This window comes from Marmota monax, unplaced genomic scaffold (assembly GCF_021218885.2).
Source record: "Marmota monax isolate L192 unplaced genomic scaffold, Marmota_monax_Labrador192_F-V1.1 WCK01_AAM20220418_F8-fsc00099, whole genome shotgun sequence".
Classification (NCBI taxonomy): domain Eukaryota; kingdom Metazoa; phylum Chordata; class Mammalia; order Rodentia; family Sciuridae; genus Marmota; species Marmota monax.
In genome coordinates, this window is record NW_026692126.1 from 2,577,532 (window position 1) to 2,595,211 (window position 17,680).

General features: G+C 53.5%; 1 protein-coding gene and 1 long non-coding RNA gene across 9 annotated transcripts; one reads left to right on the forward strand and one right to left on the reverse strand.

Moving 5' to 3' along the window:
* Positions 1–271: 271 nt before the first annotated feature.
* On the reverse strand, positions 272–1,939 carry LOC131424943 (uncharacterized). Its single transcript, XR_009228616.1, has 3 exons — positions 1,509–1,939; positions 701–865; positions 272–331 (listed from the first exon to the last, which is right to left on the reverse strand). It is a non-coding gene; the product is annotated as an uncharacterized LOC131424943 (long non-coding RNA).
* Positions 1,940–4,535: 2,596 nt separating this feature from the next.
* Positions 4,536–15,948, forward strand: Ptpn7 (protein tyrosine phosphatase non-receptor type 7). Of its 8 annotated transcripts, XM_046464033.2 has the most exons (11): positions 4,537–4,661; positions 5,668–5,849; positions 6,342–6,525; positions 6,790–6,874; positions 8,278–8,354; positions 9,720–9,857; positions 10,217–10,327; positions 11,015–11,172; positions 13,288–13,401; positions 14,275–14,393; positions 14,839–15,948. In XM_046464033.2, the coding sequence occupies exons 2-10, from the start codon at positions 5,725–5,727 to the stop codon at positions 14,366–14,368; spliced, it is 1,086 nt and encodes a 361-aa protein (XP_046319989.1). In that variant the 5' UTR covers positions 4,537–4,661; positions 5,668–5,724; the 3' UTR covers positions 14,369–14,393; positions 14,839–15,948. The 8 variants fall into 8 exon arrangements, with proteins under 8 accessions (XP_046319976.1, XP_046320007.1, XP_046319989.1 ...); XM_046464020.2 differs by lacking the exon at positions 14,275–14,393 and having other exon boundaries at positions 4,536–4,661; positions 6,793–6,874; XM_046464024.2 differs by having other exon boundaries at positions 14,275–15,948.
* The last annotated feature ends 1,732 nt before the right edge of the window (positions 15,949–17,680 follow it).

Here is a 17,680-nt window from a genome sequence, read left to right on the forward strand (position 1 = left end):
CCCGGCCCTGGACAGGGGCCTGGAAACTCAGTACTGCAGACTCATCAGATTTTCCAGGCTGTGTTTGTGTGCGTGTGTGCATGTGTGTGTGTGTGTGTGTACATATGCACACGTGTGTTCTTTCAGAAGAGGTGGGGGTGGGGGACCTAGCAACTAGGAAAACTGACAAGAAAGGGGAAAGGTCCCCGTCCCGCTCTGGCCAAGAGGTGGGGCAACTCCTTACCCTGGTCCTTTCCCCATCTCACCTCACCTGGGGACAACTTACTCTGTTGTCCCGACCAGCAGCCACAAACAGGAGAGATGGTGGGGTGGAAACATCCTAATTCAGAATCTAAGGAGATAGAGCAGGACATGGGGCGGGGTGGTCCCAAAGTCCCCACCAAAGAGAGGCCCGTTGGGGACAGCCCTGACTCTGAAGCTAGAGAGAACCTTGAGAAGGCACTTTACCACAGTAGGCCCAGCTGCCAGCCCCCAACCCAGCCAGGGGCAGCTTTGGGAAGGGAGGGGGGCTCCAGAGAGAGTACAGAAAGTTTCTGACAGATAAGAATCAGCACCGCCTACCCCCAAGACCAAGCCTCTCCATTCAGCAAAAAAGAACCACAGGGCTGTACCTCTTCCCCAACAGCCACCCCCACAGACAAACCCACATCCTCTCCCTAGAGAACCCCGAGGGTCCTCCCAAGGTCTCAAGGCACCTTACCAGTTCATTCTGGAAAGAGGCAGAAGAGGGCCAGTGGCAGGTCCTGCTGTCTGGGCTCCCAAATGTGAATTGGCCTTGTCTCTCCCTGCAGCTGTCCCAGGCAGCTCTTCCGGCCCCTCCTCTGCTCTCCCACAACCCGAAGCCAGGCCTTGGGCATCCCCCACGCTGGAGGAAGATAATCACCAGGCAGGAGAGGACAAGTCGCCCACTGTCCCTCCCACGTTCTGGGGAAGGTCGCCGGGGAAGGGGGAGGCCTAGGTGCAGCTGTGGAGAGACAGCAGGGGCTGGGGGCCTGGGCAGGGGTGTGCCCCAACAGTGTGTGTTCAAGTGTGCACAGGTGTATCAGGAGGGAGCTCACGCCTGTCTGAATGGACACACGAGGGGGTGTCCAGAAACAACACCCAGGGGGAGGCCGACAGGAGAGCCCCTGCGAGGAAAGGGCCACGCTGTAGAGCAGATGTCCATTTCTCTGACTCTGAGCTTGGAGACAGGGAGGGACTTTCCTCTGCCCTAACGTTCTCCTGCCAGGGTCCCAGCGACAGGAGAGGAATTGGGGTCTTTCCTGGAACGCCCAGCAGGCTGGCCCTGGTTTCCTCCATGCTGAGCTGATCCTCTCAGCCAGGGCTGAAGGGTATGGAAAAGTCCCCTGTACCAGCATGGCACTCAAATGGTAGCAGGAGGGAAATGGGGTTGGAGTGGGTGATGGCATTTGAGGTGGCTGGCACAGAGGGGCAGCCTGGGACATGCCCTGTGGGCCTCCCTGGAGGCTAGCCCAGGGGGCCGCCCAGCACTCCTCTGCCCCACTCACCGTGTGTCTGGTGTATCCCTGCCTCCTGCTCCAAGACCTCGGTGTCTGTCTCCCCAACGAGCCTGGGCCCGCCGAGTCAGGGCAGAACAAGTCGGCTTCCTCAGGAAGAGCCACCTAGGATCTAAGGGCTTGTCCAGAGAGGAGCTAGTAGGGCAGTTAAGGAGAGGAACAGGACAGATGTGAGGCCCAGCAGTCCTGGCCCCCAGCAGCTGACCCTTCCCCAAGATGCCCCCTTGGATTTTATAGAACAGGGGTTTCTGGGAGTTGCTGGTGTATCCCGTCCCCCAGGGGCTCTCACACTGAGCATGGGAGTCAGGGTTCACAGCCCCAGGAATCAGGAGTGACTGGAGGAGACAGACTGGAGAGCCAAGTGGTAACTGTGTGTGCAGCCAGACGGACCACAAGTCTCAGATGGGACGAGACACGTGTCCTCGCCCTGCATCAGCCCCTCCCCAGCCTGGCCCGAGAGCCTGGCCAGTTCCTCCCTGTCCTCTCTGGCTGCTATGAGCTACTCCCTGCAGAGCCTCCCCTGAGCTGCGCTGACACCTTCTCCCTGGAGGATGTAAGGCTGGTGAGGGGCAAGGCGTAGCCTCCATGGCCTCCCCCACGCAGCTCTCCCCCACCCAGTGTGGCTCCCTGGCCCACTTCCCTCACCAGCTTCTCTTGCTTCTGCTGACTCCTGAGCTCTCCTGTGAACAAAAGCACTTCACAGGTCTCCCTTCATCTGCCCACATGGGGTTATTATCCCTATTATCATCCCCCTGGGAAGGGAGGAAGCTGAGGAGGAGTCGGAGACACAGGGAGCCTTCGTAACTTGCCCAAGGTCACACAGCACTGGGCCCTAGTTTACTCATGACACGCAGGTCTTCCGGCTCCCAGCTATTAGTATACACATTCTCCGGGGCAGAAGGTAGCTGGAAACTCAATCCCAACCCAGGAAAACAAATAAGAAATTTCAGTGATGAAATTTGGAAAGCCACCCGGGAGAGCTCCACCCCAGGCATGGGAAGGTCTGCAGTGAAGAGACAGTCACTTTAGGAGCGTCAAGATGGGGCAAAGCTCACACCAGGGTGGGGGGGCACAGAGGGTGGACTAGGCTCCCAGGCCAGGCTGGGGAGGGGCTGGGGCAGCATCTTGTCCATCAGAGGCCTGTGGTTGGGTCTCGAGCCACATGCTCCATGGATGTCCAGGCGTTTCTAAGCAAAGGAAGAGAGAGGGAGTGGGTAGGAGGCCAGAAGTGATTCTCCCCTCCACCTCCCAAAGGAAACTGGGAGGGCCCCGGGGTCTTGCTCAATGTCCAGCATTACACCCACCCCTTGTATCAACCCCCTTCCTCATCTCCAGGCTCCTGGCTTCCTTGAACCACTTGGACCTCTGCCGGCCCTAGCCTCTGAGGGGTCAGGGATGTGCTCAGAGCCAACAGGGCTCAGGCATGGAAACCCGGGGGCACTGGGCAAGCCAGTGGAGGGGAGACTTGGCCCACTTCCTCCTCCCCCACCCCTGTGGTATCCTAGCTTCCTGTTCTTGATCATAATCAACAGTCGGCCCAGAGCGGGGGCCCTCTTTCCAATCCCCTCCTGCCCCCTCCTTTACTCCAGGGCCCACACCACTGACCAGAAGAAACACTGACCCACATGGGGAGGTCAAGGCAGAGGCCAGCCTCAGATCATTGCCCACAGCGACCTAGGGATTCCCAGGCTCCTGCTCCTGCCACCTCACGCTGGCCCTACAGCCAAATACTTCCCAGCTCCACCTAGCCCCCTTCCTTGGGCGACCCCCCCCCCATTCTTAGAGGAACACCAACTACAGGGAAGATGGACCCAGGATCAGTTAGCCAAGGAGAGGCTCAGAAAAGAGTCTTCACCTCCCAAGGGCAAAGGAAGGTAGCAGGAGGCCTCCTGAGCCCAAAGGGTCACTCTTGTTCTTCACCTCAAACGTTCTCCTGTGAGGGTCAGCTGAAGCCCCCTGCCGCCCCCTGTGTGCCCTCCCCTGTGCCTATTGTACATCATGTCTTCTTTGCTGTCACCGTTTGACAGCTGAATCAGAGAAGTGGGAGGAAGAGAGGGAATGCGGAGGGAGCGTGCTGGGGCCAGGAAGGATGTTGGGAATGTTACAAGGTCTAAGGAGATGCAGCAGCATGAACCGCGGGGCGGCTGGGCTGCAGGCCTCCAGGGGCCAGCCAGAGGAGCCAGGCAGGGGCGGAGGGCCCTGGCGTCTTGGATTTGGGGGCTGCTCCCCAAGCCCCAGGCACACAGGTGCCCCAGTAGTGAAGAGGACATGGGAGTCCCCTGGCAGGAGGGCCAGAGCCTGTCGATGATTCGTAAGTCTTCTGAAAGGATGTCAGGTTCTGGGAGGAGGCCCAGAGGGGGCAGGGGACCTAGGGGAAGCCCCAGACTCTCCTCCAACTCAGCTCTACGGTCCACTCCCCTGGTGGCTGGCCTATGTGCAGGCCAAGGGAGCAGAGAGCTGGGCAGGGCTCAGAGCCTGAGGAAGCCCTTCTGGCCCAGCCAGGGGCCCTCCTTTCCCACATGCAGCAAGGACTCCTGCCCGCTGCTTCCCACCCCAGGTCTGCACCACATCTGCTCTAGGAAGCTGCAGCTTCTTCTTGGCCATGAGGTTCCAAGGCATGAAACAGCAAGGGCTTCCAGGGAGAGGGCCCCTGGGCAGAGGCACAGGAGTGGAAATAAGCCTCTGGCATGGTCAGGTGGACGAGGAGCCACCTGGGGTTCTTTGTGAGATGGCATGGAGCAAGGGGCCAGCTGAGTTCTGCCCAGAAAGCAGACAGAAATGGGACGTGACAAGGACCCACAGGAGCAGTGTGGCAGGAGGGAAGAGGGTTTAGAAGTCAGAGGAACCTGGTGCTCAAGGAAGGCCCAGCCCCTCACCTGTTCCCAGAAACAGGACCTTGGCCCCTGGCAAAGGTGCCAAGACATCGCACGAAGCCTCTAGGGGCACAGGCAGGAGGCACCGACCCCTGGTGGCAGCTGCACAGGCGCGGGAGGGCGGCACGAGCAAGCCGGGGTGTGCGTGGGTGGAAGCGAGGAGGGGCCGAGGGAGGAAACTGGCTTCCTGAATCCTTCTCAGTCCTCAAAGACAGACCGACAGACAGATAGACAGCTGGCAAGAGGCAGCCTGGGGAACACAGCTGCTTCAGTAAGTACCTGAAGCAGGGATCAGGAGTGCTGTGCCCCAGGGTGGGGACAGCCTGGGGAAGGGGGTGTGTGGGAGGGCGAGTGGGCCCTTGGTGCCAGCTGGGGAGTGGGTGTCCATACACCTGATGTCCCTGAAGCCAGGAGGGCAGGGAAGCCACAGGGAGCGCAGAGAACTAAGTGAAAGAGCCCTCCTGCTGCAGGAGAAGCCCTCTCCACCACCCGCACCTGCAAGGGCCCACGCTGTCCCCTCACCTCCATCCCTGTGGGCTTAGCAACTTAGACCCTGCTGTCTCAGCACCTGAGACCCTGGCTCTGAGAGATGGGGACTGCCCCCAGAAGAGGTGGCTTCATCACCTCCATGCCCCCACTCATGCCCCTAGCTGTCGCCTCACCATGCACTGTCGCTCAAGGGCTTGGTGAGGCCATTTCCTGTGACGGTTACAGAGGCGGGAGATGGGGGAAGGGCAGGAGGAGGAAGGAAACACCCCCAGGCTAACCTCCCTGGACGGGGACCCCAGAAGCCAGAAATTATCTTGGGAGTGGACCTACCAGCGGTTCGGAGAGGACCATGTGAGGGGCCAGCAGCCCGGTGGGTCTGGGTCTCCAACGGCCTCCAACACTGCCAGAGGCGTGCGCTTTCTCATTCAGGAGCAGTCCCACTGGTTAGAGTCAGGGGTGGCTTCTGAGAGCTTTGTCCCTTCCTTCTGTGTGGTTCCCACCATTGACCTTTCTCCCTGGCCTCCTCTCACCGGGACCCCAGCTTAGAGCCCTGTGCGCTTTGGTCTCCCTCCTTCTCCCTCTGGATTCTTTCCTATCTTCATCCAGGACTCCACCCTTTATCTTTTCCTTACTCCAACCTCAGTCAGACTGTGGCCTGTGCCCTGGATCCCACCAAAGAGATCCTGTCCTCGGGCTGAAAATGAGGCCACCTCTTGAGGAACAGGGTTTGGGAGCCTCCTTCTGGCCAGACAGGCTGAGGCCAGCAGCTGCAGGGCCTTGTCTTCCAGGCAGACGTCATGGCCATGGCCGAGTGAGCCTCCCTTGGGCCAGTGCCCCACCCCAGCATGGTCCAGGCCCGTGGGGGGCGCTCCAGAGCACTGCGGCCGACCTCATCTTTAGGGGCAGCCAAGATGACCCAACCTCCACCTGCCAAAGCACCAGCCAAGAAGCATGTGCGGCTACAGGAGAGGTGAGGTCTTCCCTGTGGAGAGGGTCTTCCCAGCCCTGGGCCCCGGCTCGCTTCTCCCCTCCCTCCACCTGCCCCTCCAGGTCTGATAGCTGAGTCCAGAGACCCTCTACTTTGGACTCCAATCTGGAAAGAAAACCCGATCATACTAATTTGCATATCCTTTGCATGTTCTTTGTGTTTCTGGGGCACAGAGTTTCATGTCAACCCTGAGCCTGCACCTTGAATCCTAGGTTTGGCTGGCTGTCCCTGGGGAGAGGTTGCGTGTAGGTGTGAGCCTGGGGGCCAGGTTGAGAAGGAGAAGAGGTGGCAGCGGGGAAGAGCAGTTGTTTCCGTGTGCCCTTATCTGGCTGACAAAGGGACAAAAGCATGCAGCAGGGCCCTGAACCCTCGAATGCACTAGGCCTCTGGAGCACTGACGAGGAGCCGCCTCCTCAAGTGTACCCTATACAATAATAACTGTAACATAAACGGTTTTTATTGGGTGCTCGTTAGGCGGGGCTCCAATGTGGCTCTGATGCTGGATGTGCGCTCCCTGGGCACCGTGGAGCCCATCTGCTCCGTGAACACACCCCGGGAGGTCACCCTACACTTTCTGCGCACAGCTGGACACCCCCTGACCTGCTGGGCCCTGCAGCACCAGCCACCCAGCCCCAAGCAACTGGAGGAGGAATTCTTGGTAAGAACTTGGGGTCCCTTCTGCATCAGTCTGTCCTCTGTATTAGAGGTGCTCAGCTGGCCTCAGTCCGTCATGGACACCCTGGGCACTCTTTGCACCCTGGGGGCTCAGGAAAGGAGGTTGCCCCCATGTCTCCTCTTTTACTTTCCACCCTAGCCTGCTAAGAAGGGATGGCCAGGGTCCAGCACTAGTAGGAAAGGGAGGAAGGGGAGAAAAGCATGCTGGGAAAGGGAGCAGCTGTTCACTCATTTCTTCCCCTGCCAGAAGATCCCCTCAAACTTCGTCAACCCTGAAGACCTGGATATCCCTGGTCATGCCTCCAAGGACCGGTACAAGACCATCTTGCCAAGTAAGAGCGGCAGTGGGGATGGAGGGAGGTGGGCACTCTGCCCAGGACTGGCAAGCTTCAGAAGGCAAGATGCACAGCCTGGGTGAAGGAAGGACAAGAGAACTTGGAAATATTCTTTCCCTGATGAGGGAAAGAAGGGGCAATAATCGCAGCAGCAGCGATGATAAAATTTGCAAATGCCTACTGTGGGCCAGGTACTGCCCTCCGCCCTTTTGGTTCATTCATTTCTCCCAGTGTCCCTGTGAAGCTGGCATGATGGTATTAGTATGCCCATTTTGCAAATGAGGAAACCGAGGGACAGAGGATTACATAGCTTGCCCAAGGTCACACAGCTCCCTGTACCAAAACTTCCTCATCTTCCTCCCATGTAGGGAGGCTTCACAGCAGCAGAGGTTTCTGGGAGGATACCCCAAGACATAGAGGGCTTTGAGAAACACACATGGAGGCAGGACAGAGAGATTGCTGAGCAGGTTGGGATGGGGGACGCTGGGCTGACAAGCCAGGGCTAGCACCTCCTGCTCTGCAGAGGCCTCTGAGCCTCTCCCCCCACCCCCCCCACCCCCGCCCTGAGAGCAGCCCCATCAGGCTGCCCCCTGCAGTGACTCCACACTGGGGTTACCTCCTGCTGGTACTCCCTTCCTCCTCCTGCGCCTCTGCCAGCTGAGATGGGTTCAGAGGCTGGGAGTGCTCCGCCAAGTGGAGAGGATGTGAGTTTAGTCCTTTCCTAATTCTGACCAGCCCTGCAGCCACCAGAGAGGGGACAGTCCCCTTGCCTGAGATTTCCCTGGCCTCTGGGCCTCCTCTGTTCATAGCCAGGCTGGCTCTGGAGGGGAGTATCCCCTCTCCTTTCCTCACAGGCCTGCTTCTTTATCCTCGTTTGGATTTGATTTGGAGAAATCCCATCCCCTAGAGGAGAAACCGCAGGATCTAGTAGCTGAATGAAATCTGAGTCCGAGTCCCACTTAACCACCAAGTGATCTTGGGCAAGTCACTCCTCTGGACCCCATATCCATCACTGAAAAGACACTCTTTCTCTGCAGCACTTCTTTTTCCAATTTTACTCGTATTCTCCTGTTCTGCACCCTCACTGATCTCAAGAGTAGATCGTTACAAGAACTTCCTGTGTGATCTTTGCAGCTCCATGCCCTTTCCTCTCTAGTCTATCCCGCACAGTACCACTCAGTTAGCCTTCCCAAGTTATGGCTGGAAATTGATATCAATCTCCCGCTCAAAATTATTCTGTGGTTGCCTATTAGCTACATATAAAATAATCCAGTGGGCATTGGGCTACTTGCTATATATAAAGGACTGTGACAGTCACAAGTCTTTTCTCTGAGTCAGTTAGAGTCTGTATTAGTTGGTCACCTTTTGACCTCTGACCGCCACTGATTTTTACTTCCTAGATCCTCAGAGCCGTGTCTGTCTCTGTCGGGTGCAGAGCCAGGAGGATGGAGATTACATCAATGCCAACTACATCCGAGTGAGTAGCCGGGCTGCAGTACCGGCGCAACGGTGGTGTGATGGGATTGTGTTTGAAGATGTCAGATGGTATCTCCCAGCTGTGGCTGGTAGGTCAGGGGCGTTGATGTCCCTGTCTGCTCTGACTCATTGCTGTCACAGCCCTGCCAGGCTGGATGGACACTAAACAGACCCAAAGTCACCAACCTAGAAAACATGCTAAAAATTTTCGGAAAAGAAGAGATGCCAAATTTCCTTAAACCACCTTATCACCCTGTGTATGTCAAGTCTCTAAACCTGGCAGGAAAATGAACATTGCTGAACCTAGCCATTAGCTTCTTAAAGGCTAATGACTCCTGAAATCTTCATGGGAGAGACCAACACAAATAGTAACACCCCACCCACCCACCCACCCCCACCAACTGCCCAGGCTCCCCCCAGATATTCATGGGAGAGGCCAATGCAAATATGGAAGAACCCCCACCCATGTGCTTTTCCCAAACATCCCCTCCTTTGTGGAAATGGTTGGATTAATGTCCAAGTAATAGGAACCTAAAAGCAAGGTGGGCTCTCTACCCCAACTTCTCACCTCTGTCCACCCTAAGTAGAAATAGAAGCAGCCCCCTCTAGTGGCCAACATGGGTATGACAGCAGTTGAGGCTGCAGGCCGAATAGCTGTTGTCAGAAAAGCAGTGCAGACCCAAGGTCTTCCACTAGTCAGGCAAAACTAGCAGAACAGTGGGCTGGATTTCACCATCACCTTGAGGAACAGGAAACTGAGGATCCTGAAGGGGACAGAGACAGGCCTGAGAGAGGGTGCTACATTTCACTGCTAAATATATAAGAGTGATATATAAAAGTGAAACATTAATTCACAATCAATGAACAATTTTGGTATTTTGTGCTAGAAGAAAGCAGCAAGGGAGGAAGGGAACAAACTTTTATATAGCACCCATTATATGCCAGACTCTTAGTATATTGTATTAACTTTAATCCACACTACATTCCTGCAAGAAAGATATCAGTATGCCCAGTTTACAGATAGGAAGCTGGGACTTACAGAAGCTAGGTAACTTGCTTATAATAGCATAACTAGGAAACATCAGAACAGGGATTTGAACTCACATGTTCCTCACTCCAGAACCCATGTCCTGGGCTGGGGATGTGGCTCAGTGGTAGAGCACTTGTCTAGCCTGTACCAGGCCCTGGGTTCAATTAAAAAACAACAACAAAAAGACCTTGTCCTTTCCACCCTGTGGCTTCTGAGAGTGTGTGTGCTTGTACACGTGCGTGTGTTCACTGGTTTCAGCCTGATCCAGCACCTGCAGAGCCTGGGCTTTCCCTGGCACTCGGATCTCACTGCCTCCCTGTGCTCCCACCTCCCCAGGGCTACGATGGGCAGGAGAAGGTCTATATCGCGACCCAGGGTCCCATGCCCAACACCGTGTCAGACTTCTGGGAGATGGTGTGGCAAGAAGAAGTGTGCCTTATTGTCATGCTCACTCAGCTCCGAGAGGGCAAGGAGGTAGGCGGCAGAGCCACAGTCCTTGGTGAACCCCCAAAAGGGCTACATCCTGCCCCAACACACTCACACACCCCCATGCAGGCAGCTTGGCACCACAGGCTCCCTGGGAGCTAAGAACACTGACAGGCAACCCTGGCTCTTGTCTGAGCTATTCTCCAGGTAGCGGGGTCTTGGCCAAAATATGAGATGGGACGAATACTTGGCCTGCAGGGTCAAACTCAGGAGAGCCAAGTCCCAGTTGCTGACCTCCCCAGAGGAGATGGGATATGCAGGGTGATACCAGCCCCCTCAGAGCTTCCCCAACCCCTGCTGCAGCTGATAGACACCCCCCTTCTGACTCCTAGCTCCCTCCCTTCTAGAAATGTGTCCACTACTGGCCCACAAAAGAGGAAACCTATGGACCCTTCCAGATACGCATCCAGGATACCAAAGAATGCCCAGAATACACTGTGCGGCAGCTCACCATCCAGGTACCACCCCAGGGAAATTGGACCACCCCCAGCATCTCTGGGCCTCAGGCCCAGCCTTTGCTGGGAGCCAAGCTTGCTCATCCAAATCTTGAGCCCACATCTAAAAGAGGCGTTTGATCCACAGAAGAGAGACTTGGGCACTGACCTCAGGGAGCCCCTAGTCTAATAGCACAGAGGGAACAAATCATATAGGAATGGACAGGAAGCCACTCTACCCCTGCTGAGTGGTCCAGCAAGGAGAGGAAGGATCCAGAGTGCGCTGAAGGAATGAGAGGAGGTTGGAAGAGATGTGTAACAGTCCACGTGAAAGTGCTTTAGAAAGGTTTTCTATGATTGCATAGTGTTTTCCATTTTTCAAAACATTTCTTTGTTGATTCATTATTTTCCAAGCATCCCAGGAAGTAAACCAATATATCACCGTTCCCACTTTTTAGGCAAAGAAAACGGGGTTATGTGCTAGTCAGAGGCAGAGTCAAGCCTTGAACGTGGGTCTTTCCCTGTCCCAGGGTGATGCTCCTTCACTGGGTTTAGCGTGGCGGGATGATGAGCTGGAAGAGTCAGCCCTGCCTGCTCTGAGCTGACGACTCCCCCACAGGGTTATTGTAGCCCCTGCCCTCCTCTAACGCCACAGAAGGTGGGCAGTGCCCCTCTCCCGGCCCCCGTCCTTACGCCTTGTCTCTATCCCAGCACCAGGAGGAACGCCGGTCAGTTAAACACATCCTCTTCTCAGCCTGGCCTGACCACCAGACGCCGGAATCAGCCGGGCCCCTGCTGCGCCTGGTGGCTGAGGTGGAGGACAGCCCAGAGACAGCTGCCAACACTGGGCCCATCGTGGTCCACTGCAGGTGGGGGACCGCTGCTTCCACCGTGGCCTGGATCCCATGCTCCCCTCCCTCCCACTGGGTCTGGGAAGGGGGTCGGAGCAGAAGAGCATCAGGCAGGCCTAGTTCTTACTTGGACAGGAATCTGTGTCATTCAGCAAGTGTTCTGCTCTTACTACCTCCTTCCCGCAGAACCCAGACATCTCTGCACACCCAGGCACAATGCAGAGAGGCGTCAGAATATCGGGAAGCTCCTAGTTGGCTATTAAAAGGAAACATGTACAATCCCTGCGGTTAGGGGATCATTCAACATGTATTTATCGAAAACCTCTTATTGTCAGGCACAATGTTAGACTCTAAGTAGGTAACAGTAACCGAAATAGTTTGGATTCTTCCCTAACAGTTTTAGGGCCTGGTGGGAATGATGGCAGATTAAACAACTAAACACAACACGATGCTGTGAGAGCTCTGATGGGCAGTGCAGAGTCAGGTTGCCTAACTCAGACTTTAACCAGAGGTTTTCCAAGAGGAAGGACAGCTAAGCTACCCTAGGACCTGTAAGGGAAATGATCAAGTGAGAAGGGACAGGGGAAGCATTCCAAGCAGACGGAACAGCACACGCAAAGGCCGAGAGAAGAAATTTAAAACTTGGTCCATTACTGGCTGCAGGGTGGGAGGGTGAGAGGGTGGGCCATTACGTGTGGGAATAATGATGGGAGATGATTCCAGAAGGCAAGTGAAGGCCACGTGAAGAGCAGCCTTAGAGGGCTGACTAAAACACTTGGGTTTATTTTATTGTTTATTTATTTAGGTGCCAAGGATAGAACCCAAGACCTTGGATTTGTCATTTTATTTCTTTGCGGCTTTTTGGTTCTGTTTGTTTGGGTACTGGGGATTGAATCCAACGCCTCCCACATGCTGGCCAGTGCTCTGCCACCAAGCTACATCACCAGCCCTTTCTATTTTATTTTTGAGGCATGGTCTTCTAAGGGTCTTGCTAAGCTGCCCAGGCTGGCCTCACATTTGTGATCTTCCTGCCTCAGTCTTCCAAACTTGCTGAGGTTCCAGGCATGCACCACCCAGCCTGGCTCAGATTTGCTATTTTAAAAGGATGCTTTGGCTACAGAATGAAAGTAGGAGTGGGTGGGGGGTGACACAGGGGACAGATAAAGCAAGGAGACCACTGGGGAGTGGACATCCGAAATAAAACAACATCCAGGCAAAAAAGTATAAATTAGAGGGGCCTCCTGGGCTCACCCACAGGTGACCCCTGGATATAGGTGCTGGGTGTCATTAGTGGTTTCTATCAGGGGTCATGCAAGAGTTGCTCAAGAAGGAAGGAGAGGGTTTTGAAATAAAGGGCAAGATAGCGCACAGCAGAGAGAAGAGGACTGTGGATGGAATGGAGGGAGGCGTAGAGGGAGCAGGCCTAGGTAGCTGTGGAGGCTGAGTATAAACTGGGAGGAAGTCATATTCAGATAAGGAGGGCCTGAGGGGGCAGCCAGCCCACAGTGGGGCACCGTCAGTTGGAAACTGTTGTAGATTGTTACGCAGAAAAGAGATCATTGCAATGTCCACAGGAACCGGAAGGTGACCTGGACTAGGCCTGGAGTGAGGCTGAGGAGCAGTACAGGCTCAAGGCTGGGGCATGGTTCAGTGGTAGAGCGCATGCTTAGCATGCAGGAGACGTTGGGTTCATCTCCCCCAATGCAAAGAGAGGCAAACTCCTCCAGAGGTGCTGGAAGCTGGGGTATAGTGTTCCATCCTCAGAATCCTGCCCCACAAATACAGCACCTTCAGGTCATTTTTTTTTTTTTTTTTTTTTGTTTGGTACCAGGGATTGAACCCAGGGACACTCAACCACTGAGCCACATCCCCAGCCCTTTTTAATATTTTATTTAGAGACAGGATCTCACTGAGTTGCTTAGGGCCTTGCTAAGTTGCTGAGGCTGGCTTTGAACTTGCAATCCTCCTGCCTCAGCCTCCAGAGTCACTGGGAATACAGTCATGCACCACCACACCCAGCAGGTCCCATTTTTGTCCATAGATTTGGGACCCGGCTCCCACATTTCCTGTTCACCTTACTCCCTTGCTTCTTCCCTCCTGTGACCTCCCCGTCTTCTCTCTGGTTATATCCAGTGCAGGGATTGGCCGGACAGGCTGCTTCATAGCCACCCGAATTGGCTGCCAACAGCTGAAGGCCCGAGGGGAAGTGGACATTCTGGGCATTGTGTGCCAACTGCGGCTAGACAGGTGGGTGCATGATAAACAAGACTAGTCATGCTAATGAGTGGCCAGGGCCCTTGGGCATCAGCACCACTAGACAATCACCATCAAGCACTCTTTCAAGAAAGGAAAGGATCCCTTTGGCTTAAGAGCTGTTTATTTTGCAGCTAACATCCAGGAATGAATCTCTATTTGGAATTTTAGCTTGGGGCCTGGAATTAAATATGCCACCCTATGGACTTCCCAGGACCCTTCAATTTCTCGTGCATTCCCCAGCCTCTTCCAAATGCCTATTTGGGAGAGCTTGAAAAAAAAAAAAAAAGATACAGTTGACTCTAGATATGAGGTGGCCATGGGCAAGTCCCGATGCTTACTGGATTTAGAGATTGAGAAGCAGTGTCCAAATTCCCACTTGCATCTTACTGAGCTGTCTCTAAATTTCTCTGGGCCCATTCCTTCATCCTCAGAGTGCTATTGAAAGGAATAGGTTAATTTATATGAAAATTTATATGAATTTATATGAAAGTATTTTGGAAAGTGGGAACTGCTATATAAATGCACAGAATTACTATTTTCACTTTTAGGATTATTAGAAAGGAAAACTTGTGGCTCAGGGATATTCCTGACCCAACCTGAGGAAATCAGAAGTTTGGTTTTGCTCAGGAGCTAAATGGATCAGAGAAGACCAAGTGTCAATGTAGGGTACTTCCCCCTTAGTACCCAGCCTCCCTCTCTTGAGGGGAAGCTTGAGGGGCCTCAAGGAGGAATAGAAAGTAGTAAAATTAACACAGGGGAGGGAGAAAGACAGGACTTTCCCAGTAAGACCAGGGAGACGTTTGACCCCAGCCATTCAGCAGGCTCCTTGTCCCTCCTTCGATCATGGTCTGTTTCTTCCTGCAGAGGAGGAATGATCCAGACTGCGGAGCAATACCAGTTCCTGCACCACACTTTGGCCCTATATGCAGCCCAGCTGCCCCAGGAACCCAGCCCCTGACCCCTGCCACCCTCCACCAGCCCAGGTGCCAACCGCCCTTCAGGCCTGGGTTTGGGGAAGTGGGCTGTGGGATCTGGGGTACCCCCTGCATGACAGTGGGAAGGGATGCCCCATTAGTGAGCACTTAGGGTTCCAGGAAGCTGAATCAGCAAGAATGAGAGGCCAGGCTTCAGGTGTCCCCACTGGCCACTCCTCTGCCTCCCCTAGTGGCCCCAGATGGGTAATAGAGGAGCCTTCAAATCTCTGACCTTAAAGATAGGAGCTGGCACAGACTGAGACACAAGCCCAGGTGTGTTGTTCTTCCCGAAAATGCTCTTTGTGAGCATTCAATCTTCTCATTTATGTCATGGACATAAAGTGCTCTGCTGTCATAAGGGAAGCAATCAGAGAAGTTCCCAGCTGCTGTTCCAGTGGTCTCTCCTTTTCCTGGGGCTGGCAAGAGGGTGATTCCAAGATAATCCTCCACCCAGGCCCTGCCTAAGCACTGGCAAGATGAAGAGCTGGGAAAAGTCTGGTTCTGACCTCAGTCAGATTCTCAGCATCCTGGCAGGCTCCCTGCTCCACCCTATGCATCAGTGAGTGCTGGATGACCCACTCGAAGGTGAACAAAGACCCAGGTGATTCCTGTTTCCATGCATGTATCCTGAGAGGAGGCTACAGCGATGATCAGGCATGTCAGTTGAAACCTCTTAAAGAGAGAATATGTGGGGACAAATCAGAGGCCAAGAAGGCTGCCCCTGCCTACATAACTGCCTGCCACTTACCCATCTACTTTCTGTGGAGCCCCAACACTCTCTGCTTTGCTCTATGACCTCAGAAGATACCCTGGGTGCCCAGGAAGCACCAAAGAAAGAGGAGAGAGGAGGAGACAAAGAACTTCATCTGATTCAAAAACCCCCACCCCCACCATATCCTCCATGCCCTGCATTTGCAGAGTACATCTGGAGAGCTTGGCTGTTTCCAGAACATTCTGAGTTCCAACCACCCCGTATAGACAGACGGGCTCACACTGAATTGCAACCCCTCATATCTACCCCAGAGAACTAATCACCATTCATCTCAACACGATTTCCAGGGCAACCCAGATTTATCTCAGGGCTCAACTACAAAATCTCAGGAAGGTACCCAAACCCTGAGTCTTTCTTGACTCTGAGGATGATGGTAGTAAAACACCATTCTCCGTGAAAACCCCAAGGAGCTGGTCCCAGAAAGCAGCTGGGCTCCCCTCTCATGATGTCTCTTTTAAAGGACATGTAGTGCTGCTGTTGAGGTTCATTTTCTTCATGCTTCTGCTTGGCCTTATGGAGAAGTCCCTTCATTCTTCATAGGCCTGGAGTGGGCTCACCTATACCTCCACCTTCCAGAGCCCTGTGAGAGGCACCACCATCTGTGCCACCCAAGCGAGGTGGAGGGCTCTCAAGTGCCTGATCCTGCCCTGAGCTCAGACCCAGTCTGGAGGAAAGCAATGGCATAGCACCCAAGGGCACCCTTCTGCACTGTGAGTAACCTTGCTCCAGATCTCAGAGGGTACCAGCTCTGGAGAAGTAACCAAGTGGAAAAAATAAAGACTTGTTGGATGACTGACTGATTCCTTCTTTCCATCTTCTCAAGCCTCTGGGGCTCTTTATAGCAATACAGTTTACTCCACAGACCAGTTACAGGCTGCAGCAATCTTTACCCCTGGGATGTTCATTTTTCTAGCCCTTCCAAGGATAGGAAACAAAGTGCAACTGTAAATCAATTTAGGAAATGAGACCTAGGTATGCTATCTTAGCCTGACCAGGCTGTTATAGCAAAATAGCTCAAACTGGGTGGTTATTTAAACAACAGAAACTGGGGCTGAGGGGCTGGGGTTGTGGCTCAGCGGTTGTGTGCTTGCCTAGTATGTGCGAGGCGCTGGGTTCGATCCTCAGCACTGCATAAAAAGAAATAAATAAAATAAAGGTATTTTGTCCAACTACAACTAAAAAAAAATTAAAAAGAAAGAAAGAAACTGGGGCTGAGGATGTAGCTCAGTGGTAGGTTGCTTGCTAGCACATACAAGGCCTTGTAGTCAATCCCAGCACCACACAAGCACAAACACAAACACAAATTCAAGAAATTTGTTTCTCAATGTTCTGAATAATAGGAAGTCCAAGATCAATGTGCTTATAGATTCAGTTTTTGGTTAGGACCCACATTCTGGCTCATAAGCAGAGCCTTCTGTTTCCTTGCCTGGTGGAAGGGGCATAGGCTCTGGGCTAGACTGCACGTGTTTGTTCGTTCTCTCTCTCTCTCCCTCTCTCTCTTTCCTCTCTCTCCTCCCTCTCTCTCTCTCCTCTTTTATAAGGACACTAATCCTATCTAGTAGGGCTCCACCTCATGACTTAATCCCAGGCCCCACCTCCTAATACCATCACTTGGGAGATTAGGATTTCGACATATTAATTTGGGGGAGACATATTCAGTCATTCAGCATATCAAGTACATTAGGAGCTAAAGGGAGACTTATAAAAGGTACAGACTAGACAGACAGTGCTTAATAAACCAGAATGTTATACTGGTCTAAGGTGGGGATTCCTCCACTTTGGCAACTATTTGGTCAGTTGGGGTCATCTAACTCTTGGGTAGGTTTGAAGGATATGATTGATGTTGAGAGTTTATTTGCCTTTGATTGAGAGAGTAGACTCCATAGGAGTATTCTTGGAAATCAAATTCAAAGGAGCATCCAACAGAAGCTGGGAACTGCCCTGAAGCTGGGGACTAGTGAGGTCCAGCTGGCTGGGTGAGCAGGCCCGGTGGTTAGTTCCTGCAAGAGAGGAGTGGAGGCGTCTCTGCGGTCCTACACCACCCACTATCAGTTCTGCTCTGGAAGAAAACTTTACTTTTTACCAAAACAGCACATATTTCCCTTTGCCACAGATGTTCCTCACTGGGGATCCCCTGCCAGGATTTTTGTCTGTTTCATTGTCGTCATGATACTAGCAATAATCAGCATTAAGTTCAAACATCTATTTCACTTTGGACCAGAGGCCCTCCTGAACAAGTAGCCTGGGCAAGTTGTGGTTAACAAAACAAGATGGAGTATTAAAAGACCCAAATGTGGCTGTTACTCTCCCCTGGGTACATTTTAGAGGAGGGGACTCAGTACCCAGGGATATTGAGAAGCAGGGATTAAGAAACAAAAAGCCTCCATTGCCTCCCTTTCCTAGAGATCTCATCTTTGTGTCCTGGAAAGTGGGCGACTCCAGCACCCCTTTCTTCAAACTGGAGACGCTGTTGCTTAGTGGCACCTCACCCGCATCAGGACCACCACCCTTGAAGAACGAAGGA